The sequence below is a fragment of the Podarcis vaucheri genome (genome assembly GCF_965113315.1).
Source record: "Podarcis vaucheri genome assembly, chromosome: 10".
Classification (NCBI taxonomy): domain Eukaryota; kingdom Metazoa; phylum Chordata; class Lepidosauria; order Squamata; family Lacertidae; genus Podarcis; species Podarcis vaucheri.
The window spans coordinates 4814724-4842564 of NC_138748.1; the positions used below are offsets into that span (position 1 = coordinate 4814724).

The window sequence follows — 27841 nt, forward strand, 5'->3', positions numbered from 1 at the left end:
AGGAGGAACAGAAGGGTCTCCTTCTGTTCCTTCTCCAGCTTCGCTGAAGGGCGCTGCGCCTTCTCCCTCTCTGCACAGCACCTCTCCTGTGAAGCAGAGGCGCTGCGCAGAGAGAGAGAGAAGGCGCAGCGCCCCTCGAGCAACGCGCCTGTCATGCGAAGCCGGAGGAGGAACAGAAGAAGACCTTTCTGTTCCTCCTCGGGCTTCGCTGGACAGGCGCGTCGCTGCGAAGCGGGAGGAGGAACAGGAGGAGACCCTTCTGTTCCTCCTCCGGCTTCGCATGACAGGCGCGTTGCTCAAGGGGCGCTGCGCCTTCTCTCTCTCTCTCTGCGCAGCGCCTCTGCTTCACTTGAGCAACGCGCATATCAAGCGAAGCCGGAGGAGGAACAGAAGGGACTCCTTCTGTTCCTTCTCCAGCTTCGCTGAAGGGCGCTGCGCCTTCTCCCTCTCTGCGCAGCGCCTCTCCTGTGAAGCAGTCTTTGTCCCCCCTGCCTGCCTTCCCAGGGGCTTTTACATCGCCCCGGACAGCGGAGAAGTCCTCCGCTGTCCCGGGCGATTTTAAAATGCCGCCCGCCAGCATTTTAAGATCGCCCCGGACAGCGGAGAAGTCCTCCGCTGTCCTGGGGTTTTTTAAAATGCTGGGGGTGGGAAGAAAAGCCCTTGCCCCCCCCAGCCTTCAGAAGAGGTCGGGGGACAGACTGTCCCCGGACCTGGTCTGAAGGCAGTTTCCCTAGGAACGCATTAATTGATTTTCAATGCATTCCTATGGGAAACCGTGCATCGCAAGACGAAAAACTCACTGTACTCCAAACTTAATACTTCATGGACCTTTGTTTATGCTTGTATTTTTACATTTGACATATAGTTGTGTCATATCCACATATCTTACCTCACTATTGTGTTTCAGCTGAGGAGGTAATGCATTTTCCCTGCATTCAACTTGTAATATTTTTACCCAGGGACAGTGCTATTCTTCCCCCCCACCACATACCCTGCCTCTCTGAGAGTGCATTGACTTCTCTTAGGATTGGAGGCTGTGTACTCCAGCTTTATGGAGCACCACTGCAAGCTGAAACTGACTTAGCACGAAGGCAAAATCTGGAGTTGTGTTGGTGGCTAAGTAGTAGGTAGTTGGGTGGGATTTAGCTGTCGTATTAAATAGTAGCAGTGCTCTACTGCCCTGCTGCTGCCATTGCCCACAATTTTTTTTGTTTTTTGTTTTTGGGGTGCTAGTTTAATACTATTTTCAGCCCTGAGTAGACTGTCACTCCCTGGGATTTATTGTATGTATGAATGCATGACTGATTTACAGTGGATCTTACTGGCAGTAACTGTGTAGTACAGTTGGTTGCTTATTCCTATATGCAACTGTATGGCTGATTTTAGTTGGAATGGCTTTCACCAGGCTTACAGCAAAATGTGGTGTTGTAGTGAAGCTGGTCCAGCCTGCCTCTCATTTTCCCCAGCAACAGGAGTTGTAAGGGAGAGGCAGTGGGGCTATTTGTGTTCTAGAGCACACTTGGTCTAGCACACACTCAGTTGGGGGACGGGGGACAGACAGCACTTCTGTCAGGGTCTAGCACAGTCTGTGGAAAACATCTTCCCGCTCATGACTGTGCTTGGTATGCAATGCTGCTCTTCACTGTTTCACTGTCCTAGAGTTGTCTTCGCAGCCCATTTCTCTTGGCTCCTAGGAATTGTATTTGGCACTTTTCTTTGTCAGTCCAAGGGGGTCCCTCTAGCCCCGGGTGGGGGGCAAAATATTGGATCCCCACTCTCTGGAGCTGGCCATTTTTAGAATTGTTTTCTCCCCACTTTTCATTAGAAGAGGATTGTTTTTAGTCCATTGTTGTATTGAATAGTCAATAATAATGGGACTGACTTGCCAGACTGTTTGTTTGTTTGTTTGTTTGTTTGTTTGCTTGCTTGCTTGCTTGCTTGCTTGCTTGCTTGCTTGCTTACCTATCTGAACTTGCTGCATGCTGGAATGTAAGGTAGTTTGCTTCAGTGCTAGAAATTTACAAGGTATTTTTGTTGCTTAGTCGACTTAGTCGTGTTCGACTCTCCATGACCCCATGAACCAGAGCATGCCTTGGAAACTCTCACTTTCTTCTCAAAGCTTCTCCTTTTTTATGTCTGGAGTTTTCTTGGCAAAATACTGGAGTAGTTTGCCAGTTCCTTCTCCAGGTGAATCACATTTAGTCTAAACTCTCGGCTATGACCTGTCCGTCTATGACCTGTCATAGCTTCTCTGAGTTATTCAAGCCCCTTCGCCACGACAAGGCAGGGATCCATGAAGGGGAGTCCATATTTTAAGATTATACAAATGGGCTTCTGCATCAAGCTGTGACTGTGGGGAGCCACTTGTCTGAGATTGGAGAAGACTCAAATGGGGAATGACAAAGACACACACCCCTACCCCCCCCCATTGGTATCAGAGGAGAAAATTAGCTACGGGGATAAATTTTGCCCCTTTCCTGGTTCAGAAGGAATGGAAGGACTCCTTTCAGGCAGGTTAAGAGGTGAGACACAGGTGATGCTGTTGCAGACTCCATTGGAGGCAACACAGAAGTGGCTTACTTTCTATCAAAATGGACTAATTGGAAATGAAATAAAAGGTGCCCTGCCAGAAATGGTGACTTGGTAGATGCAGGGGAAAGTCTGTTCGTCTAACTATTGGAAGGAAGAGAGAATGAAATTGCTGCTATGTGAAAGAAGGGGAGGAGTGGACTGTGCATCAAAGTTATGAAGTCATTGAGAAATTGCTACCTTCCCTGTTGTCAGCTGAATAAAGAGCAACAAAACTAAAATGGAATAAGGAGTATCAAAACCAAAGAAGAACATCTGAATATAATGTGACTTTATACTGTAAAATTGGAAGTACTTTGCTAGTAACAGTACAACGGGAGAGTTCCAGTGGAAGAGGAATGTGAACATAAACCTGTTGTGTCCAGTTGAATGAGAACTGCAAAATGGAATCTGACCTGGAAGGACTGATGGGTTTGAACTACCAAAACTAAGAACCTCCAGAACCAAGCAGTTTTATAGAGAAGAATGTTGGTGATGATCAAAATGTAAGAACCACTGGGAGCAGTGATGCTAACTTAGAAAGTAACTAACAAAGAAGATTCCCAACACGCTAACAACAGCTGAGACAAAGGTTCCAAAGAGGATGAAATAACTGCCCCCAGGTGCTTATAGGTGCAGCAATGGAACAAAGGGTGGGGAGAGAATGTGAATTAAAGATGGATTTTAAAAGTAAAAGAATATGAGGACAACAACGTAAGGGATGAAGACAAGCAATTTTTGTAAGAGTTCAGTTCTTTTTTGGACTATCTGGAGAAACATTATAGATAAATGAAACTGTGAGCAGGATTTGAGGTTCAAGCAACGAAAGAAAGATGATAATAATTTTATCAAAGTTTTGTAATACATTATTTGTATAATGCAGCAGTAAAGGGAAGGAAGTAAAAACACCCTGGAGGTAAGGATGGGTAGTCACTCTCTAAGGATATATTAAACTGGAAATTAATTTGTAATTTTTATAGTTAATTTGAGTTTGGTTAACTTTGTTAATCTGTTGATTTTTATTTTTATTTTGAAAATTTAGTAAAAATTAGAGATTATGAAAATGGAGTGTCTGATTCGCAGCTTACTAAAAGCAGGCACACCTCCTAAGGTGCACAGGAATCGCCAGGAACAGATAGAAACCAGCCTCCTGCAAGGCTGCCTTAGGCACAGTCTGCGCATTGTCCTCCTAGTTCAGCAGTCTGCTTTTGAGATCCTTTAAATAATCTCATTCAGGGACTGAAATGGGGATCTCAAGATGTACAAAGCCTGTGATCTACCATTTGGCTATAGTCAGTGATCGTGCAGTTCCTTTATAATTATCCCCATAGCCTGTTCAAATTGCACCTCAGAACTTCCTAACTCTGCCACTCTGGCAATGTAGCTGATCACCACAAGGATTTTTTCCAGGCCTCACTTTCCCCGCGCCCTTGTATTAAAAAAAAACAAAAAGCCACTATGAATTCCCATAACCCTGAATCAGCCCTGGGTGTGTTACGAGGTAAAGGCACAATTATCTAGTTGGTTTAAGGAATTTGGTGTATGTCAATATCTAAAGAAATTTAAGCTTTAAGACTTTTTAAAATTTGCCGTGCAATTAAATTGAAATAAGAGGAACAGAACCATTGAGTATTGGGATGAAATGCTCCAAAATGTTTGTATGTTTTTATTTTACTTATATAAATTATTTATATTTTAAATATTTATCAGCAGTTCTTCAGTCATTGCTTTTGGAGCAGCTTACAGAATAAAGCTAAAATGGCAAAAAGTGGGAAGGCAATTAAAAGAATCTAGTGTAAAATAATCACAAAACTAAAAAGTTGTAATAGTTTGAGCTATGATCTTGGAAATTCTTAGTTCAATGACATTTCTGCAACCCACAATGTAACCTTAGGAAAACCAGTTACTTGTTTGCATAGCATTCTTCCTGTACCCCTTCAGTTTTATATGTTAATAAAATGTTATATGTTAAAATAGAATGGTAGCAGTGATAAAATCTACATTCTTATTTGTTAAAAGCACAGGTAAATAAGATTTTAAACTTGGTATATTATCTCTCTGCCTTAGTTCTGTGCTGGGAATATAGAGATAATGCTGACTTAACTTACAGGGTTGCTATATGGGTCAATAGCTTTTGTGTTTTGAAAAAAAATGGAAATGTACACTATAATCCTAAATGTTGGCATTAGGTTGTGATTCTTACTAGCCCATTATCAGATTTATTTGTTTTCAAAAATTGGATTTTAGCCAATAGAAAGTTGTCTATGTTCTGTTTTGGTTACTCTTTTTCCCATAGGGATAACAAGAGGGGTGTTGTGCCCATCTCTTGTTGTTTGTCTATGCAGCCCAAAGTCCTCTGTTAAATGAAGCCATGGGGAAGAAGTGGTTCTTGTCTCATCTGCACATTTTTGTATGAAGAAAAAAAGGAACTATGGGAATGTCTTGCAAGCAGCAGAAGTTTCATCAGTTTTCTTAGAATTAGTAAGGGAATCTAAAACTCCCTTACAAATTCATGAGTGGAGGGGGCAGTCGCCTGGTGTCAGTCGTGATTTCCATTGGTGACTGGAAGTGTGGATTCAGACTGCAGTTTTGCGAATTTTGAAACGTTCATCTTTCATTGTAGACCACCTTGGTTGCAACATTTTGTCATGTTTTCTTTCTCTCAGATTTTGCACTGATGCAGAAAACAGAATCGGTAGCAGTGGAGTAGAAGAACTGAAGAGTCACCCATTTTTTGAAGGTGTTGATTGGGGACATATCAGGTACAGTTGCTGAAAGATTAAAGCAGGAATGGGAAACTTTTTTCAGGACAAGGACTGCAGTCCCTTGTGGTCAGTCTTCTGACACCCAGAGGCAAAAAGTAGATGGAGCCAACAGATGCAACTCTTGCCTTTGTACAGTAGGCTACAAACACCTGCACTCAAACATTATTCTCTATCCAGGGAAGCTGGAGGGATAATCAAAGGCACCTTGCACCCACGCAAAAGCACTTGATAAGGATGTGGAGCAGGGCTTGTGAGGCTTGTGGCATGGGGATAGTCCCAGTGACTATACAGAGAGATACAGTAGGCTGCATTCAGAACTTAATCCTCAGGTCCTCGATAAAATAATAGCAATATAATGGAGCAAATATACTGCATCTCTAACATCTACGTGCTCTAGTGAAGCTTCCTAGAAAGTTGTGATGTTAGGATTTTTTTAATGCACTGTGAAATTATTATAAAGTTGCTTGTGCTGTTCACTACTCTGGTCTTTTTGTTTTGCTGTAGAGAGAGACCAGCTGCAATCACTATAGAAATCAAAAGTATTGATGACACTTCCAATTTTGATGACTTCCCAGAATCTGATATTTTACAGCCAGGTGAGAGTGCACATTAATGCTGCAATATGGATTAAATGAACCACATAATTTTGGGAATAAGGCCTCATTTCAGAGTTCTTGTTTTTGTTATCTGGGGGCCACCTCATCACTTACAGTTTAGCAGGCCTCTTACATCTCCCTGTCACATGGGAGAAATGCTGTGCGTCTTTTCTATCACCTTTCGCTTCATCCCCTATACCTGTACTTTGTGTTCCTGAACTTTTCATTATAAACTGAGACCTTAAAAGCAAATTTATGTAAACTTGATCAGCATATTTTTGGGTTGCTGCGGTTGGCTTTTTAACGTTTTTTACTGCTTGCTTTTAAACCTGTTTGTGTCTTATGCATCTATCATTTTAATCAGGTTTTGATATAAATTATGTATGTCTTCTTTTGTTAAGCTACTTTGACTACTTCTGGGGGAAAAGCAAGGTGAAAATGAGAAACTAAAATGAAACTGAAGTGTTCTTCGCTTCTAACTGATCAGAACAATATATACTGTAATGCACTAATGGATTTATTTTGTCAGTGATTGGCTGAGCTGCCCTAATTTCACTGAGGGGCAGTGCGTACAAAAGAGCTATTAGCTGAGCACATTGTACAGAGGGGAAGAGACTGCGGATGGGCTTTGGGGAAGTGTTTATAAATGTTTAAAACAATTAATAAAAAATAAAGTAAGAACGACCAGATGTCTAGGATATAATGAGGGAAAGGACTGATGTGGCAGAATCTGGGGAAATGTCTGGGAAAACCAGGGCAGAAGGCAACACGTGTTGGAAGTGTTGGTTTTTTGGTGAATTTTGGAAAAAATAGCTTAAAAACTTCATGGTTTTTTTGGAGATTTTTGCCAAAAAAAAGTTCAAAAACTTTTGTGTCTGGATTTTCACTTTCTGAAATAGAGCAATACAGATGAATCCCCAAGCATTCTGGCAGATGAATCCCCAAGCATTCTGAAGGGGTCCAAGTTTAATGTCTTGCTCACTCTCTGATCCTAAGTAAACTCTGTAAAATGCATCACCATTTTATTTGTGTAATTTAAAAGTTATACAGTGTGAATGATTAACTTCCGTCTTCAATATTAATTTAGCTTGGTATTTCTTGAAGCTTGACTCTGTGCATGTGCATGCGTGTTTATAATCTTTCCTTTTGCATTCTAGTGCCAAACACCACAGAACCTGATTACAAGTCCAAGGACTGGGTTTTTCTTAATTATACTTACAAAAGGTTTGAAGGGCTCACTCAGCGTGGCTCCATCCCTTCGTACATGAATGCTGGAAAGTTGTGAAACACAGCAGAAATAAAACAAAGAACTCAGGTAGCTGCTGCATCACCAAGACCCGCTTGGCATAGATCTCAATACACTGAAATGGTCACGACGATGGACTGAAACTAGGAAATTCTACCGGATTAGGATTTCTAAGACTACTACAAGAATTAGTTGGCAGTGCCAGCTGGCTTCTCTCTCTCTCTCGCTCACTCTTTTTTTTAATAGTGAATATTTTTGTTAACTTTATTATAACAAAGGTACTGGAATAAAAAAGGAATGGACATCTTTGTATCTGCGCTGTGTGTGTGTGTGTGTGTGTGTGTGTGTGTGTGTGTGTGTAAAAAGGTCAATTATGCCTCTGTTTGTTTTGTGGCTCTGTACTGTAATGTGTCTAATTTGCCCAGGGGTTCAACCCATATCACATTTGTACAAAGCGACATTGCTTCTCAGTAATGTTGCCTGTTGTGTGTTTAACCTGGGCAGGGTTTTAGATATGCAGTATGAAAACCAGAAGCCACTTTTTTGTAACTATTCAATAGGTTTCCTACAGATGGCATGTGATGACATAAGATATTGTCACGGAGCTGCTTGAAACAAATGCGTATACTGGTTGAAACAAGCTCTTTTGAAGGTTATTCTCTGTACTTAATGGCTTATGCTCTAGCTCAGGGCTCCTAAAGAGAAGCTGCACTTCAGATTGGAACTGGTATAGAAATGGGACCTGGGACCCAGTATATTTAGCATAATAAACTGCTGCGGAGAGAGCTGCAATTCTTTTATTTTCAGGGGAGAAATGGTACTGTGAAATCAATTAAACTACAGCTTCATAGTGGAAAACCTGTAGAGAAGAGAAAAATCTGGGACGACGACAGGCTAAACAGCAGCTGAATATGCTTTCAAAAATCAGTGTACAACCTACCTTTTGCTTCTTTCATTTTCTTCCTCCTGCATTAACTTCCCCTTGATGGTTTGTTGTGCCATTTTATTCTGCTCTGAGTACCAAAGATCCTGAAATGGCTTGATTGCAAATTTATAAAGTTCTGTTTACTAGAAGTATATATGGTTCACTTCTTGTCAACATGTGGTGTTTAAGAAGGATGAAATTACTCACATGGTTTTAACTTCGGGAGTTGAGGGTTGGGTTGACTAATATTGATGGCTGTGGGGTAAGTTGTTGTTTTAATACAATGAATTGGAGATGAACTTACAAACTTGCAAATATCACATAGCACAGCCCTCTTTGTAAGTGGACCACTTCAGAACTAGAGTGGTGGACAAGTTGCATCTTCCAAGTTAAAGAAAAAATTGAACAGAGTTCCTGCATTTAAGCAACTAGCTGCATGTTGGGAAGAATTCTAATATTCTCCCTGCCATGCTAACTTTCTACAGGGAAGAGAGGTTTCATGAGAAGTAGCTCACAAATATGCAAGCTTCCATGTTCAATCCCCCATCTGCCTGTTGGAATGGTACAATCCCAGGAGAGCTGTGCAATGAACAAATGGACAGAGTTTTGTATGGGGAAATGATCCAGAATCAACCAATGTTGCCAGTGTTTGAAATCTAATATAGCTAGAGCAATTGCACTTTTCGTTTTGTTTTGCTAGAGGTTTTATTTTTTTAAAGGTTGGTTATACAAAGCCACAGTCACTGGATGCAGTGAGAGAGAACCTGGTATTAACCTGAATTACCCTTGTTAACTGATCACAGAAGACTTCAAAGGCTGCTTGGATCCATGATTTAAGTCACAGTTTTATTTTGATTTCCTATGGTATCTGGAACACACTCCATAATCCGAAGTGCCGAAGCACATCAGAAGGCGGCAAAACGTCCCGCTACTACTGCTCTTCAAGAGGAGCTGCTTGTAAACCCATATAGCTACTCCCTCCATGTCAGCCCGCTTGCTGGCAGTGGGTAGAAATTGTTGGGACTCCAGCTCCCATCAGCCCCAGTCAGTATGGCTAATGATTAGGAAAGATGGGAGCTGTAGTCCAACATCTGGAGAGTCACAGATTCTGTATCTCTGGGCAAAATATTAGTACTCTGGGAACTCGTTCTAGTTTTTACCACAACAGCCCATGAAAATATGCAGAAAACCCTTTGAATGAGTTTCTGCTTTTTCTCTTTATTTCTTTTGCACATTTGTGCACAGCTCTTCCCCAGTAAATAATCAAGTGCTTGAAAAGTACCTTGACCTTGTTTAATGACTAAAATTTCAAAAAAAAAAAAATCACTTGAGAATTGAATGGCAATTATAATCTATATTTTCTCTCTTTTTTTAAATATACAAATTCATTAGTTGTGGTTTGGGAAAAGTTACACTAGAAAGCATTATAAAGATTTATATAAGGCTTTTTACAGCATATTAAATAAACATGGCATTCTTTTCTACAAGTTGTAGTTTGTTTACATTTACTGTTGTCTTACACCCGTGTGATCTTAGAGGCTCCGCTAAGGCTCTTCAAAACACTTTGCAGCCCTGCACCACAATCCTGCCTTTTCAATTATTATTATTATTATTGTCGTGATAGCACTGCAGTGCTAAGCGGCTCTAAAATGAAAAGTATTTTCATTAGATTTGAAAATGGGCCCACCTCATGATAGCTTATTGTGTACAATAGAATCCTGATGGAATTGCACGTCCAAAAGCTGAGTGAATAGAAGAAATCACAGCATGTAACAAATGTTTTTCTGGACAATTGGTCCAACGTGGATGAAATTGCCAAGGTATTTTGCCTGTGGCTGCAAGAGCAGCACTGGTTTCTTTGAAAAGGAAATATTCTGACTGCAGTGGTGCAAACTTCACAGCTGTTCAGAAATCTATGGTACAGCCCTGCAAAATGTGTGCTGGAATGCAGGTGGAAGAGTCTACATCAGCATTTACCAACCTAGTGACCTCCAGATGTTGGACTACAACAAATTCCATTGGTCCCAGCTGTCACATACTAGTTTTATATACATGCACCATGTTTTACATGGGAAAGCATATGAAAGTACAATCTTTCATTGTTTCTAAAAGAGCATTTTTATGGAACTGCAGGTAGATAGGAGGAATTCTCCACCTGGGTCATTGTCACAGCTGCCAGTCCTCTTGTCTGGATGTTGTTCAAGCACAGCACATGAAGTACTTCATCATGTCACCTTGATTAAAAAAATGGAATAGAATCATAGAACCGTAGAGTTGGAAGGGACCCCAAGGGTCATCTAGTCCAACCTCCTACAATGCAAGAATCTCAGCTAAAGCATCCAAGAGATGGCCGTCCAACCTCTGCTTTAAAATCTCCAAGGAAAGAGAGTCCACCACCATCCAAGGGAGTTCATTCCACCGTTGAACAGCTTATTGTCAGAAAGTTATTTCTGTTTAGTCGGGATCTGTTCTGCAGTATTAAGCATTTTCTGCTTTTTTCTTTTCTTTTTACATATGCCTTGGATCAACTTTGTTTTGATTTTCATGCTGTCCTGTTCTCCATTTATGCTTTTGAGCACTTCTGCATGAGACCATTTTTAAGTACTCTCAACAACTTGCTTCTTAATTTTATCAATTTTTTTGTTTCAAAAATGTATGCCCCACGTAAGTTTTGAGGAACTCATGAGGTACAGTATCAAAACAGGTTTGTTTTTTTAAAAAAAATCCCCAAGCCAAATGAAGCATTAAAAACTACAAAACAAACCAACAAACCCAAACACAGTAATAACTCCAAAGTGGCAAGGCACAAGAAACCCCCCCCAAAAAAAAAATCATCTAGAGGTCTTCTTGAAAAATGACATGCCTGAAATACCTAGAGTGGGTGTTCACCACAGATTGAGGGAGCTGGAATAAATCTTCAGATGATGCCTAGTTAATGACTGGATCTAGCCCCATCAAAGAAGTGACTCAGTTAAATGCATTGTAAACTTCATACAAGGAAATCCCGTTGGCTAAAGACGGGTCTCCACAGCGTCATCTGGTGTCAGTGTTATAATGCACATAAAGCACTTTACCAATATAGCGGAGTGTGAGAAATGTATAAAAGAAGGCGGTCCCAAGTGGTTGGTTTATTTAGCAAATTTATACACCACTCAGTCAAAAGAAAATGTTAGCAATAACAAAAAAGTTAAATGTAAAATATAAAATTCAAAACATTAAATATTGTTCAATCAGTCAATTAACCAATAATTCAAAATTAGTCACAGTTCAGGGAAAGCTGGATTAAACAAAAACACCAGTACCTTGAATAGAGCTTGGAAGCAAACAGACAAACAGTGCAGGTTGTACAAAATTGGAGTGATGGAATCAAAAATGCCTGGCATCTGTCAACAAGTATGTATGATTGGAAATGACCCAAAACTTCTTTTAGGGTTCAAAGTCCTCAGTTCCATATTTATAAGCATTGATCTGGGGGCTGTACAGTTGATAACACCTTGCATAAAAATAAAGCTTTGCACTAGACATGGTGCTAGGGCATCAGAGAAGGCAATGGTGGGGAACCGGTTGCCCTCTTAATGTTGCTGGACTGTCAGCCAGTTTAGTGTGGTTAGTGCTGGACTAAGACTTGGGAAACCAGGGTTTAAAATCTCCATTCAGTTGCGAATCCAGCAACACCTGAGGACCACAGGTTCCCCATCCTTTCCCTAGGGAACATTTTATTAGCTGCCGTGCTTTCTGATTTGGGAATGCTCAAAGCTTATTTTGGGAAGAAGGCCTCCAAACATCTGTTCTTGTAGAGGCACTTGGAGGTAGGCTCCAACTTCAGCCTTGCAGCCTGGCCTGAGCTTTCTGAATCCTGTAGTTGACAACAGAATTATATACATGTTTACTCAGGTAAGTTGGCACATACTTTCCCAAAATGTGCATCCTGCAAGAGGACTGCAACCTCAAGCCAGATCTTGGGCCACCTGCGCCCGGTTGCGATGGAGCAGGTTTTGTTCCAGGTGCGGGTTCAGAGGACTCCCTCTCGCCCCCGGGTTGCAACATCTTTCCGCCTCACGCGGTTTTCCAACCTGCGCGTTCAGGTGCAGAAGGCCCTTTTTGCGAGTTATCTTCTGAATGGCGTGGGATTAGAGAAGCCATGAAACCGGGCGGGGGGCACCAGGATGGCGGGTGAGCGCGAGCTGCGTTGCGGGGGCTGAAGGGGGTCGGCGGGTTCCTCGGCGTATCTGGGTCTGCGGCGGCGATGGCGGAGCTCGGCTGGCCCGTGGGTTGGGCCGCGGGTTCAAGCGGCGCCCCCGACCCCGAGCTGGCCAAGGCGAGCCGGTGGAGCCCTGAGGCCTTGGGCGCTGTCTGCTCCTTCCCCTCCGAGGAGCCGAGGGCGGCGGCCAGGGGTCCGCGCGCCCGGAGCCGAGGCCTCGGCGCGTCTCCTCGGAGCTCGGCTGGCTCTCGCGAGAAGAGGCGGCGCTGCGGCTGAGGGAACCCGCGCCCAGGTGCGGCGGTGGCGGCGGCGGCGTCTCCGCCCTGGGCCGCCTCCTGCTGCTTCGTGGGCTGGAGGCGAAGGGGCGCCTGGCCTCATGCCTGCGGGGCGGGGGGCCGCGCCTGCCTCCGTCGCCCCGGACTAGCCGGGGGCGCTGGCCATGGCCGAGGCGGGCGCTGAGGAGACCGGCGGCGGCGGCGGCAGCGGCAGCCAAGGGCTGAGGGCAGCGGCGGTGGCCGGCGCAGGTGAGAGAAGGGCGGCGGGGAGCCAGCGAGCGAGCGAGCGAGCCAGTCCCTCCTCAGAAGGAGCGGCGGGTTTCGCGCCTTTCGCCGGCCTTTTGACGGGTAGGACTAGATGACCCCTGGGGGTCCTTCCCGAGCCTGTAGCTCAGCGAGGCCAGCTGCATGTGGAGGAGGCGGGAGGCGCGGTTTCCCCTCTTCCCCAGGCATTTAATTGATCGGCTTTAAAAGATCCCAGCCAGGGGGTTTGCGGGGAAAGAAAGCGCCGCCAGGCAGTAGCCGGACTCGGAGCAACTGGGCCGGATTTCCCTCTCCCCCCTTCAGCCCCCCAACAAACGGAGACGCGCCCGAGGGATGGGAGAATAAGCGAAAGGGGGAGCGGGATGCGAAACTTCCTCCGCCGCCTCTGCGCTTCGCTACCGCGACCTCGATTTCGCCTGCCCTACTTTCGCAGCCTGTGCGTGATCTGCCTGTCGGACGCGTACATTTCTAATCTGTCCGGCTGGTCTTCGTCGCGCAGAGAACAAACTTGCTGCCCGCCTCCCTTTCCACTTCAATTTTCTCCAAATGACTTTTCTCCCTCTCGGCAAAAGCGGGGCAATAGGAAGAGGAACCCGCAGCGAAGCTTTTAGGAATCCCCTCTGCAGCTTCTAAAATGTGTCCTGGTGGAACTCCAGTTTTCTGAAATAAGTGACTAGCCGTGACATCGGTTGGATACATAAACTAATACTTGTTGTGTATTTTATGTTTGACAGAGGAGGTTAAAATCAGTCCCAATTTGGGTGTGATTTCTACATTGTTTAACTGAAATATTGGGATGCATTAAATGCTGCTAAATGCAGTCCAAATGCACTTTTCTGTGAATAGTCTATAGAATTATAGATATATGCAGATGGATAAATCGTTTTATCATTTGGCTGGAGCTGTTCTGTAAACAGAGTCGCATATCCTTGGAGGTCCTGATTCTTGGTGTACAATATGCTGCAATTTTATCTACAGTTAATTTTAAAATATGTTTTTACTCCTTAGCTTTTAAACAATTTTGTATGTGTCAAGATAATTTTTTGCCATGCTGCTGTACTTTAGGTTATGGATTATTTTTGTGTATATTAATATCCCTTGTTCTTTAAATCTGAGGGTCAAGTGATATGTATAGAACAATGTTAAAGTGTATAGCTTCCTTCTTAACACTTCAAAGTTGTCTGTTGCCAAAATTTAAATCTAGAAAGGTATATGCTAATTGTGTTCCAATTTGAGACGGTTTTCTGTTGTTGTCATTTCTATTTTACTTCACACTAGAGAAGTAGCATATCTACCGTAAGTTCTGTCTTCAGAAAGTAGGTCAAGTCCTATCTTGTTTCGAGGCTGGTGTTTTCCTTGCAAAGTTTATGACTGGATTGTTTAATTTTCCAGTTTTCACCTATTAAGAAATAGTTATAAAAAAAACACACACCAGTATAGGCCATGTTACTGATCTCCAGGAAAAAATCCAGCTCCTAAAACGTACTGGATCTTTCTACACCCTCCTTTTCTGATGCTGAACAAGGTGGATAAGCTAGAGCAAGGATGGGGAATTATTTTGGGCTCTATGGCTGTGGGACGCGGGTGGCGCTGTGGTCTAAACCACTGAGCCTTGGGCTTACCAATCAGAAGGTCAGTTCGAATCCCCGCGACAGGGTGAGCTCCCGTTGCTCAGTCCCAGCTCCTGCCAACCTAGCAATTCGAAAGTACGTCAAAGTGCAAGTAGATAAATAGGTACCGCTGAGGCGGGAAGATAAATGGCATTTCCGTGCGCTGCTCTGGTGTCGGTGTTCCGTTGCACCAGAAGTGGTTTAGTTATGCTGGCCACATGACCCGGAAGCTGTCTGCGGACAAACGTCGGCTCCTTGGCCTATAGAGTGAGATAAGTTCCGCAACCTCAGAGTCGTCCGCGACTGGACCTAACGGCCAGGGGTACCTTTACCTTTATATTTTAAAGATCGTCTTCCATGAACATGTTTTAACAACGAGTCGGTAAGTGACTGTGGAGGCCAATTTCTGGTTCCACATGTTCTTCCATAGTGAGGACATAGGTTTCTAGGTGGGAGCTGATCGTGGTGAAGGTTTGCCACATGTGCCCTCCTCTCAGCACGTTTCTCCCTTTCGTCCTGAGTTCTAGCGTCTTCAAAGTCCATGACACCTTTGGTAAAGGCTGTTCTCCAATTGGAACGCTAGCAGGCCAATGTTTCCCAGTTGTTGGTGTTTATACTACTTTTTTGGGTTTGCCTTGACAGTCTTTAAACCTCTTTTGTTGACCACCAGCATTTCACTTTCCATTTCTAACTTCAGAATAGAGTAGTTGCTTTGGAATACGATAATTAGGCATGACCAGCCCAAAAAAGTTGATGTTGAAGAATCATTTCTTTGTGATCTTTGCTAAGTACACCGGCATTAGTTCGCCTGTCTTCCCAAGTGATATGTAAAATTTTTCGGAGACACTGTTGATGGAATCTGTCGAGGAGTTGGAGATGGCGTTTATAAGTGGTCCGTGTTTCATAAGCATACAATAGGGTTGGTAGTACTATAGCTTTGTAAACAAGCATTTTGGTTTCCATGCAAATGTCCCAGTCATCAAACACTCTGCCCTTCAATCGGGAGAAACCTGCACTCAGCGAGCTAAGGCAATGCTGGAGTTTGGCATCAATGTCGGCTCTTGTGGAAAGGTAACTTAAAGTCATCAACATTTTCCAACATTACACCACTGAGCTGGATTTGTCGTGCTGCAGATGGGTTTTTTGTGCTTGTTGGTGCAGCACTTTGGTTTTTTGGATGTTGAGCATAGGCCAAGCTTTCCGTAGGCTTCTGCAAAGATATTTAGGATGGTTTGGAGGTCATCCTCTGAGTGTGCACACACTACGCTGTCATCAGCATATTGAAGCTCTATGATGGAGGTTATGGTAACCTTACTCTTTGCTTTCAGCCTGCTCAAGGTAAAGAGCTTTCCACCTGTTCAATATGATTTTTACCCCAGTGGAGAGTTTCCCTTCGACAATGTGTAGCATCATGGCAATGAAAATAATAAATAGGGTTGGGGCGATAAAACCCTGTGTAGAGGAGTGGTGGCTGTAGCAACAGAGAAGGCCAGCGGTCTGGTTTGTGCAGTGAGATGATGCTTTAGCCTGCCATTGGCCCTCCCGCAAATCCCATAAATAGTTTTCTTTTAAATTTAAACCATAAAGATACAGGGAATATACAGAGTGGTTGTCACAAACATGTTTGCATAGAGCAACACACTTGGAGAGGTGTATAGCTGGAGTATTTTCGGCATAAGCTTTATATTTGGCTAACACCCCAGAGGACAGGATCACACTTCGAAACGACCTTGACAGATTAGAGAACTAGGCCAAAACAAACAAGATGAATTTTAACAGGGAGAAATGTAAAGTATTGCACTTGGGCAAAAAAAATGAGAGGCACAAATACAAGATGGGTGACACCTGGCTTCAGAGCAGTACATGTGAAAAGGATCTAGGAGTCTTGGTTGACCACAAACTTGACATGAGCCAACAGTGTGACGCGGCAGCTAAAAAAGCCAATGCAATTCTGGGCTGCATCAATAGGAGTATAGCATCTAGATCAAGGGAAGTAATAGTGCCACTGTATTCTGCTCTGGTCAGACCTCACCTGGAGTACTGTGTCCATTTCTGGGCACCACAGTTCAAGAAGGACACTGACAAACTGGAACGTGTCCAGAGGAGGGCAACCAAAATAGTCAAAGGCCTGGAAACGATGCCTTATGAGGAACGGCTAAGGGAGCTGGGCATGTTTAACCTGGAGAAGAGGAGGTTAAGGGGTGATATGATAGCCATGTTCAAATATATAAAAGGATGTCACATAGAGGAGGGAGAAAGGTTGTTTTCTGCTGCTCCAGAGAAGCGGACACGGAGCAATGGATCCAAACTACAAGAAAGAAGATTCCACCTAAACATTAGGAAGAACTTCCTGACAGTAAGAGCTGTTTGACAGTGGAATTTGCTGCCAAGGAGTGTGTTGGAGTCTCCTACTTTGGAGGTATTTTAAGCAGAGGCTTGACAACCATATGTCAGGAGTGCTCTGATGGTGTTTCCTGCTTGGCAGGGGGTTGGACTCGATGGCCCTTGTGGTCTCTTCCAACTCTATGATTCTATGTATTTCCTATTCTGTTATCACATCTCATTCGCTCATTGACTTAGTTACTGCTGTTATTTGCTCCTCCTGGTCCATGGAACTTAGAGGAACAAGGGTGATAAGTGAAGAAATTGTTACTCTTCTGAAAACTTAAATATTGTGAAATGTCTCTTATGAGTACTTTCTAAACTCCATTATTGCCCTTTCACAATCTCTACCTCCCCCCCGCTCTCCTGCCGTATTAAATGCCAAATAGCAGTGCCCTTGTATATGAATGTATTTATACAAATAGGTAAATGTTCTTCTGAATTTTAATTTAGGTGAAATACTATATAATGGCTTCTAGGTGGAATAGATTTGAACAATAAAGAACTATTTGTTTACAACTCATCACTAAAACCTTATGCACATAATCATTAGTAATGTATTTCAGATGGGAGTTTTACAGCAGATCTGTTCAGATGCTCATGCTTGGAAAAAATCAAGTTATAAATAGTTAAAAAGCAAGCAGTGTATTCAATTGAGATGGTTATTCATTAAAACCACATAATAATTACAGGATTTTTTTTCTTTTTCATTTTTTAGAAAAAAGAATTTGAAACTCCCACTCAGCCATGAAGCTCGCTTTGCGCCCTTGAAACAGTCACTTATCTTAACCTACCTCACAGAGTTGTTGGGAGGATAAAAAGGGAATGAGAACCATAAAAAGCGCCTTGATCATTTTCAACAGCAATCCATTTAAGCATTTAATACCAGCGGCACCAACCTTACCCCCATATCCCCCCAACTACAGTAATCACTTCTCCCTGCATATTGCTTCCATGACGAACATAATGCTCCCCACCTTTCTGTCCCTCTGTCCCGCTGCGGTCTCTCCCGGGGGGGGGGGGACATACCCAGAAATTGGAGAACAAAATTGGAGAACAACACTCCACTTGTGAAGCATACAGTGAATACCGTATTTTTCGCTCTATAACACGCACCCGACCATAACACGCACGTAGTTTTTAGAGGAGGAAAATCCGTAGGCATGCCACCCGTAGGCATTTCCTCCATAACACGCACAGACATTTCCCCTTACTTTCTAGGAGGAAGAAAGTGAGTGTTATGGTGCAAAAAATACGGTATTTCTCTCCACCATTCCCCTGTGACATGTTACAAAAACAGCCACAAAACATTTGGGCAACTTGATATATATTAAAAATTTACACCAGTAATTGCATAATTTGTAATGCTGCATTTACACAGACAAAAAAGAAGTGATGAAACACTGGAAATAAAAACACACAAACACTGTTCTTTGATTGCTATGAAAATTCAGGAGTGGAATGTAGCAAACACAAACAAGCTTCACACACAGACATGCATTTTGTGTGTGCACATGCTATTCAGCTTGTTGTTGTTTTTGCTCACTGCCTGCAGGGGCAGACTTTGGTAATATGGTACCCTGAGTGAGAACATAATTTGCCCCCACCCTGCCATCCAAACATTCTTATTTTCAGAATAATTGCTAATGGTACAGTTAGTTTTGTATGGATCTTCTCAGTAGGTACCCATATAAATTGTTGTTGTTGTTGTTACTACTATTTTGTTTCCCCTTGGTTCAGTGCCATGTGTGGGGGAACTACCTGCATTGCCCTAAACCTGGTGCAGCTGCCTGCCATGGGCCAGTTACTAACTATCAGCTGAACCTATCCCTTATGGCTACTGTGAAGATATAGAAGGTGGCTGCAAAGGGGACTTCTTTCTTGCATAATAGACATCAGTTTTTGCTTCCTTTAGTCAAACTGATTGTACTCTAAAGGGGCATTTTCCCCCTTGTCCCCAGATTAGTACACCTCCAAGGCTTCAACCAGTCTTAATCTGGCCTATTTTTTGTGTGCTTAGATGCAAAAACCCAATTGTATGCAAATGAGTTCACTCCCAGGTTGGTATAGCATGCCCAAGGGTAAAGCATCACCATAAACCCTTATCTGGCCCCTCCTCACAAGAAAACCTAGGCTGCAATCTTCTACCCACTTACCTGGGAGTAAGACTCATTAAACACATATACTTTTTCTGAATAGACATCTACTCTTGTACTGAGAGTTAACAATACAGATTTATTTTTTTTAATTGCCTGGAGTTTAGAAGACATGCCTTATCCCCTTTGCAGAGTTTTCAGTTTGCATGTGCTTTTTCTGTTTCTTTGCAAGGGTGGAAGATTCTTTAGCACTCACCCACATTTACTCTGTAGTAGAATCAGCAGGTAATAATTTAAAGGGAGTAAAAGGTAAAGGTAAAGGTACCCCTGCCCGAACGGGCCAGTCTTGACAGACTGTGGGGTTTGTGCGCCCATCTCACATCTATTGGCCGGGGGCCAGCGCTGTCCGGGGACACTTCCGGGTCACGTGGCCAGCGTGACATCGCTGCTCTGGCGAGCCAGAGCCACACACGGAACGCCGTTTACCTTCCCGCTGGTAAGCGGTACCTATTTATCTACTTGCCCCCGGGGGTGCTTTCGAACTGCTAGATGGGCAGGCGCTGGGACCGAGCAGCGGGAGCGCACCCCGCCGCGGGGATTCGAACCGCCGACCTTTCGATCGGCAAGCCCTAGGCGTTGAGGCTTTAGCCCACAGCGCCACCCGCGTCAGATTTAAAGGGAGTACCTGATCTCAAATGGAGATTACAAGATTGGCTAAAAACACTGAAAGCAGCCAGTCTGGTTTATCTCACAATAATCATTTAGAAGGTTAAGACTTGTCTACATAGCAGTTAACGCCAAAGTTTAGGGACATTGCCATTCAAATAGTGTGTGTGCGCCACATCATGTGATTGATTATGAGGGATGGGGCTTACCTGCCTCCCCCTATTTTATTCAAGTTTTATTCAATACATGTGTATTCTTTGTACCTCCTTCTTGGCACCCCTGCCTGTTGGCAGATTAATATTCTGCAAGGTGTGGATAAGAATGTATGGGTAAAAAAAAATTCCCATTAACAATTCTGCAGAATGTTGTGATCTGTTGTAGATACAGGGTGTAAAAAAAAATGGGTCATTCAGGGATGCCTGGACTTGAGTCACAGTAATTTGTTTACTTTCCCTAAAACGGAAGCACAATTGGCCGTAATATTTACTGCAATATTCCAAGATTAAACACCTACAGCAGTGGGTGGTGAACCTTTTTGTTGCTTACCAGCTATCACAAGGGTGCTAGAAGGTATGTTAATAAGGCAAATGCTGTAATGGTCTTAAGTACTTTCTTATGTGAGAGTAAGAGCTTCATTCACGCAAGCAAGGCGTGCTCAGTCCATTTTAGCCTTACCATTTTCCACATCATTCAAGTTGCCGCATATTTCTAATGAATTATAATTCTCAATCTTCTCTTTACATGCAAATATAGTTGCATGTACTGTGAGAGAACAGGTGCAAATTAAGAAGTATCTGATTATTTAGTCAAGTTTCTTTCCCTCATGTTTATTTGACTCCATCCTCTGATTAACTACTTGATCATGCAAATGAAATAGGTAAATGTTGAAGCAAGATAAGGAAGGGGCAGTTAATCTGGGAAACTGTGTGTAAGCAGGTCTATCATTAGCATTGGTATGTGTAATGAAAAATAAATGTTAGTTTTTAAGTTTGCCCAGGACTCTTCATTGCTGTCTTTTGCAGCAAAACCACTGCTTCCCCTAGATGTGTTCTGCTGTTGTAATAAATTCATTGTGAACATGAAGAAAGCATGAAGACTCTTATGTGGCCTTATATTCAGAGAGTTTAGGTATTCATTCTGGGTTGGAAAACCTTTTATCTGCAGTTGCAATGTATTTTGTTAATTATTTTTAAATGTTTTTGATTACTTATTTCAATATGTCCTGTAAAGTGCTTAGAGATTTTATTACAATCAAACAGTATACACATTTTGTTAATTAGGTAAGTAAACGTAGGCATTCTGTGAGGGGTTGCATGACAGACAGACAGACATTTCTTATTGAGTTGTGGTATGCACAGCATAGTGTGGAGAAGAAAAGGCCAGGTGTTTAAAATGATGTGAATGCTTCAGGCAGTCACTTTTCTGTAGCCATTGTAGGTTGGGTTTGCAGCAGCAGTAGTTATATGGAAAGTTATACTAAAAGCTAATCCTCTTTCAGATGGTTTTCAACCAGCTCTGGAAGGGATTGTACTTTATCTAACGGCCTGGGAGTGATATTAGGTTTGCCATTCTCTTAAGCGTCAAGTAATTTTGGTGGCACAAAGAAACTTCTGTCATTTGACAGGCTCATATGCTAACAGCAACCTCTCCTAGACTGAGCTAGCCTAGCCACAGTTATATTTGCCTTGGTAACTGATATGAGGCTGCTTTTGAAGACAGTTCAGAAACTGTAGATAGCCCAGAACACTGTTCCTGGGCTGATAATGGGAATTACCGGTAGGTGAAGAGAAAATAATTTGTGTTTATTGCAACAACTCTACCGGCTTCCAGGGACTTTCTGAGCTCAGGTCCAAAGTGCTAGTCATAACCTTTAAACAGGTTATGACTAGATTATCCACAGCTCTGGATCCAAATATTTGTTGGACTGCCTTTTTCTGAATCAGTCTACCGATTCCTTAAGATCATTATTTAAGGCCTTTCTCCTTGTGCCTCTGCAGCCTGATGTGTGGCAGAGAGCAAGCCTTTTTTTGGTGGCACCACACCTTTAAAATACTCTCCTAAAGGAGGTCCACCTAGAGACTGCATTACTATCATTAAGGGCTTGCCCACACTTTCACTTGTCCAGTGCCTAGAAAGAATGGGTCCAAATGGCTTTCTGTGTTTTCTAGGCACAGGTCCAAGCAGTTTTGCCTTTACCTTGCCACTTCCCCCCGGAAAACTGCTCTTCAGCGCTAAATTGGAGCAAATGTCAATCCAGAGAAAACCCAATTGATGTTTATTCATCAGCGGGTTTTCCCCAGGGAAAGCGGAAGTGTTTGGATGAATCCTTAGTCACCAGGCAATCTGTTTTCCTAGGCTTAAAGGACTGCAAACATTCTTTAACTTAGTGAAGATTCGTTTTACCCATATACTGTAGTTAAATTGTCTGGCGATGTTTTCATTTCTTTTTAATTTCCCGTATTAGTTTGTATTTATTATTGTTGTTATTGCTATTATTTTAAGTTTTACTTCTTGCTTCTTATACCATGGTTAGCAGCTACCCTAAGAGCATAAATCTTTGTTGACGGTGTGGGACATAAATTATGTAAATGTACAGATTGATTGACACAGAATTAAGAAGCATGTTTGTCATGGGGGAGCTCTTTTGTATCGAGGTTATTCACGGATTTAGGTCAGCAATTTTTTTCATTTCTGTCTAGATTGCTCGGAATACAGTACATACAAAATCACTCTGTCTCAACTTTGGCACTATTTTACTATTTGCAGATAATTTTCAGATGGAAGGAAACCAGTGTGTTGCCTCTGCGTTCTCAAGCCTTATGACTCCTATATCCCAGCCTGTCACTGCCAACTCAAGTAATACATTTGGAGTGGACTTTCCAAGAAAACGCAAAGGAAGTGATTCTGATAACCAGTAAGTTGGGGAGGGGGTTAATTTCTGCCTCACTGTAGTATAATAATACTGGATTTGTGTTAGACCTATAGTTGCTAGTGTGTGTGTACATGTTATGCATCTAACACATCTATTTTGGGAGATATTTTTGTGTATATTCAGGAGCTACATACTAAACACATGACAGAACGGTGATAATGCATTTTCAGCTTCTTGTGCTTCCAGTTCCTATTCACACCTTTATTAATCTACAGTGGTGCCCCGCAAGACGAATGCCTCACAAGCCGGAAAACCCACTAGACGAAAGGGTTTTCCGTTTTGGAGGTGCTTCACAAAATGAATTTCCTATGGGCTTGCTTCGCAAGACGAAAAAACCGCTAGACGAAGAGAATCACAGAACGGATTCTTTTCGTCTTGCGAGGCACCAGTGTACCATGACATATTCTGTGCCTGGAAAAGTCTGTTCTTTTCTGTGCTTCATGCCATTTCCAACTAGCTGCTCCTTGTAAACTTCTTAAAATCCCACAGTTCTCAATAATTTTCCTAAACCAACATACATTTCCATATTTTACTCACACTGTCTGTTCTCATTCCTTTTTAACGTTTTTACCTCTTATCTGTTCTTTCCAAGAATATAATTTGATACTTTCTTGATATTTTGAAATAATAAAACAGCAGGGCTGGAAATCAACAACTGAAAACATTATAGGATTTAATTGGAGGGGATTACATGTTTTAAAACAACAACAACAAATATTTAACCTAAAAACCATTAGATTTGGTACCAAGATTATCCTACTGAATGAAGCCTATCCGAAGGAGGATATCGGAAAGCTCGGCTGTTTCAGGTGGCCTCCATGATGTAATGAAATTTATTCCTACTTTCCATTTGTCTAGTGTAGATTCTTCTTGCCACAGATGGTCTCAGTGAGTTAACACTATGAAAGTTTTTATGTACATCTTTATCTTTTCCAACAATGGCATCTTACCTCATCAGATACATCATGCCGCTTCTGTTTAGATTTTCCATAGAGTTGTTGAAAATCTGTTTCTGAACTACTAACTCCTATCTGAGCCCTCCAAAGTGCTTTTCATAATATCTCTTCATAATACAAAAAATTGACATAATACCAAAAGTTTTTAAGCAGAGGTTGGATGGCCATCTGTAATGCATTCTTCATCTGAGATTCCTGCACTGCATGGGGTTGGACTAGATCAGTGTTTCCCAACCGGTGTTCCGCGGCACACTAGTGTGCCGCCGGAAGTTGCCTGGTGTGCCGTGGGAGGGAGGCGGGCGAGTCGGGCTAATCCTCCGACGAGCTCCACCTCCAGACCCATTGCTCAAATCCTTTAACCCTGGAAGGCAGGAGGGCGGGGAGGGGGGGAGAAAGAGAAAAAAGAAAGGGTGGAAAAAAAGAAGGGGAAGAGAAAATATTTTTTTTAAAAAAAGGAAAGAGAGGAAAAAAAGCGAGGGATGGAGGAAGGGGAAGGGGGAAGAAGATGGGGGGTCTTTGTGTATAAACAGAAGGGGAGGACAATGAAGAGGGGCGGGGCTTGGCAGGCAGCAGATAACTGGGGAGGGGGGCGCGGCTGGCGGCGGCTCAAGGCAGGAAGGGAGGAGCTGCCTCGCGGAGAGTCTTGGGCTGCAGAGATTTCCCGTTCAGGAGCGCGGGAGGCCACGCCGTGGATGGGAATCTCCTCCTCCTCTTCCTTCTCCTCTTCCTCCTCCTCCTCCAGGAGAGAGGGTGGTCCGCCCCACCGAGTTGGGCCTGCTCAAGCGTGGGAGCCTATAGTTAGAGCTCAGCTCCTTTTCTTGCCTTCCCCGCCCCCCCACGGAGCACATTTTCCTCGCCCCCCCAACCCCCGCATGTAGAATAGAAGCCCTCCAGCCTCCACGGTGCACAAACTCTCCCCTCTGCAACGAAGCGCTTTGTTGCATATCTTTGGTGAGGTTTTTAGGCAGTCTTGGTGCACCTTAAATCAGCGCTAATTGAGCCTGGACGCAGTATTTACTTCCGAGTAGGCCCCCTTCTCCCCGCCCCGCCCCCCGGTAGCACCTGACGTTGCTATTCGTATCATCAGGTTTGTTTGTTGATAATTTAATTGTTTTAAAAGCATCATGCTAAAGAGCTCTCTCCCACCCCCAGACCCTTGGGCAAAACAGAAACACACACATACACAAACACAGAGATTGAGCCCTGCAGGTTTTATGAAATGAATGGATTCTGAATGCCTGTTTCAGTGGCTTGTCCGCCTTAGGCTGCTGGGCCACACACCTGTTACACGGTGCAGTCCGCAAGCTGTGAGCGCTGCTACCTGCCGCCGAGACCACGTAACGACAGTCTTGAAAGACCTACATTGGCTCCCAGTACCTTTCCGAGCACAATTCAAAGTGTTGGTGCTGACCTTTAAAGCCCTAAGCGGTTTCGGTCCAGTATACCTGAAATAGCGTCTCCGCCACCATCGTTCAGCCCAGACACTGAGATCCAGTGCCAAGGGCCTTCTGGCAATTCCCTCACTGTGAAAAGTGAGGTTACAGGGAACCAGGCAGAGGGCCTTCTCGGTAGTGGCGCCCGCCCTGTGGAATGCCCTCCCATCAGACATCAAAGAGATAACCATTACCTTCTATGCTGTTACTATTTTTTTATTTTTTTTTACATAAGTAAAAAGTAACCTTTCCCCATCTGGCATGGTGGTGTGCCTCGAGATTTTTTTCATGAAACAAGTGTGCCTTTGCCCAAAAAAGGTTGGGAAACACTGGACTAGATGACCCTTGGGTCCCTTCCAACTCTTAAGATTCTATGACAGTACCCACTTTCTGAATGTGAGCATCTTTCAAATACTTTCTTGTTTAAGTTGGTTATGGCATCAGGGATATTTACCTGAATCTTTAGTGTACTATATTATAAGAATTGCTGGGAAGTTGCACATCATTTTAGATTGCCAGATGATTAAAAGTAGTTAACAAAAAGTTATGTCGTGACAGATGTGATAAGGGAAAATGTCTATTAATTGTTAGGGTATTCTGCTATGGCTATAGCAAGGCCCAAATAGATTGTACATGGGTGTAGCCCAGGGGGGCAGCTGTCTCCCCTAGATCAAATAAAACAATGGTCAGTTACAGATAGGTAGCCGTGTTGGTCTGCCATAGTCAAAATAAAAAAATTCCTTCCAGTAGCACCTTAAAGACCAACTAAGTTAGTTCTTGGTATGAGCTTTCGTGTGCATGCACACTTCTTCAGATACATGGTCAGTTAGTTAAGTAATTCTAATCAGGAAAAGAGATGCTCCATAATTCCAGTGCGGGAGGAGAGGAAAAGGACAGAGAGAGTAAAGGCATAAAGATGGGAGGAAAAACAGTGATTGAGATGCAGGAAGTGAAAGGAGAAGCAAGATGTCTCTTCTGTTGAGCTGTGAATTTGGAAAGTTTGGAGAGATGGAGCTGGGTGGAAGGTAGCTGAATTTTATGCAGAAGTAAGTGATTTGTGTATGTGCCTGAAAATGTACAGTATTTCTGTAATTGGATTTGTTTTGCACTGTATACTTTTTGGGGTTTCGTCCTGCATATGTCCCCCCACCCAAGTTTACACATGTGGGGAACACAGCCCTTAGACTGAAATGGGTTCCCTACTCCTGCAGTACGTGAAATAACTTTGACCACAGTTGCCCTGGGCTTTTTCAGGCTGCAGCACAATCTTTAGTACCTCTTCAGCACAATAACCACAAAAACCAAGGAAAACTCTTGGAATCACATTACAGTGGTACTTCAGGTTAAGAACTTAATTCGTTCTGGAGGTCCGTTCTTAACCTGAAGCTGTTCTTAACCTGAAGTACCACTTTAGCTAATGGGGCCTCCCGCTGCTGCTGTGCCGCTGGAGCACAATTTCTATTCTCATCCTGAAGCAAAGTTCTTAACCTGAGGTACTATTCCTGGGTTAGTGGAGTCTTTAACCTGAAGTGTCTGTAACCCAAGGTACCACTGTACTGGAATTCAGTCTTCTGTGACTGGTGTTCAGGGGTAAAGAAGAAAGGCATTTTTCTTTTATTTTTTGGCGTTCTTATGTGTCCCAGGTCACTGCTGTAAGAAGAGTAAGGAAAACTCAGCATGATTTTCTATTGTAATTGTTTTTCATTCTTGATTTTGATGTCTTCTAAAAAGTTTAAATTCTCTTTTCTCTAGGTATGCATGTGATGTTGATGATCTCCAGAGCAGGTATAATGCCTTAACGAACTAACAAGCAAATAGTTAAATACAGTACTGTATTTTTGAATACCATGCTCAGAAGAGTTAAAGTGGTGGTTAAATGTATATTTGTGTTTCTACAAATTCAAAATGGTCATCAAGATCACTTAAAGACTAAATGTAAAGAACTTTCCAGAAATATAGTGTAGTTAAGTAAAACAGTGTTTCTGCTTGAGGTAAAATGGCTAGTATTCCTTGTTTGGCTAGCAGAGTTAACGCTGAATTTGAGAACTGAGTAGACTGCTGAACTCCACTATTTACAGGGTATAAAGTAATCCAAGAAGATCCACCTGAGTCAGTGGAAGATCCCACAGAGACTGGCATATCCCTAGTTCTCGTGCATGTGTACTGGTTAGTGCAGGCTTTAATTTGTTTGCTTGAGGGGTCATGGTAGTTTTAAGAGGATAAAGTCTTAACTTTCATTTGTTAGTGTTGTTTAGATTTAATCCTAGATCATGTTCAGGTGTGTGTATACATACATGTATACTTATGTAATTAAAACTTGAAAAAATGTCTGTAATGGTTCTAGGGGTTGCTTGTGTGTAAATCAACGCCACTCTTGGCTGGTTGCCTGAATGAACCCTTTCTGTCTGGACAGCCACGCGCCCATGGCTGTCTCAATCGCTGGCAGAATCCGTTAGTGGGCGTTTCTTGAACTTCTTCCAGCAAAGAAGCTCTTTGACGCTTAGTCTCCTCCTAGCCTCCCTGCGCGGAAGCCTTCTGCGCAGGGAGGGTGTGGGCATCGGAGGACACGTGCTCTCCCCACTGGTTCCCGGTGAAGAGTCTTGGAACCACCTCGCCGATTCCCCCATCTGCCCCCCTTCTCCACTGGTGTTACGCTGATTTCCTTCCCCAGAAGATGTGCTGCTTCTCTCCCTCCCGGGACGCTCTCTGGAATCCCTCTGGAGCCCTCCCTCTCCCTCCCTCCCTCCGATGGCAGTTCCCTGACAGTGTCAAAAACTATAAATAAGAGGTTTTGACAGTCATTTATTTATCCCTCATGAATACTCAGCCCCTACTTATATTTGTATATCAATATTTTCTCCCATCTCAAGTTATTAATTGCAGAAATCAGTATGGTTCTTTCTGCGTACTTTCTGTTCATATAATA

General features: G+C 43.1%; 2 protein-coding genes across 4 annotated transcripts in view; both read left to right on the forward strand.

Moving 5' to 3' along the window:
• STK38L (serine/threonine kinase 38 like) overlaps positions 1–8252 on the forward strand; it is a 502631-nt gene extending 494379 nt beyond the window's left edge. For both annotated transcript variants that reach the window (XM_082240133.1, XM_082240134.1), the window contains 3 exons: positions 5235–5330; positions 5838–5929; positions 7087–8252. In XM_082240133.1, coding sequence (XP_082096259.1) covers positions 5235–5330; positions 5838–5929; positions 7087–7214 — 316 coding nt within the window. In that variant the 3' untranslated portion in view covers positions 7215–8252. The remainder of the gene's footprint in view (positions 1–5234; positions 5331–5837; positions 5930–7086) is intronic.
• Positions 8253–12690: 4438 nt separating this feature from the next.
• BMAL2 (basic helix-loop-helix ARNT like 2) overlaps positions 12691–27841 on the forward strand; it is a 36833-nt gene continuing 21682 nt past the window's right edge. The window contains exons 1-3 of one of the 2 annotated variants that reach the window (XM_082240126.1): positions 12691–12825; positions 22361–22508; positions 26668–26700. In XM_082240126.1, the coding sequence (XP_082096252.1) occupies positions 12741–12825; positions 22361–22508; positions 26668–26700 (266 nt within the window). In that variant the 5' untranslated portion in view covers positions 12691–12740. The remainder of the gene's footprint in view (positions 12826–22360; positions 22509–26667; positions 26701–27841) is intronic. The other variant, XM_082240125.1, reaches the window with a different exon arrangement.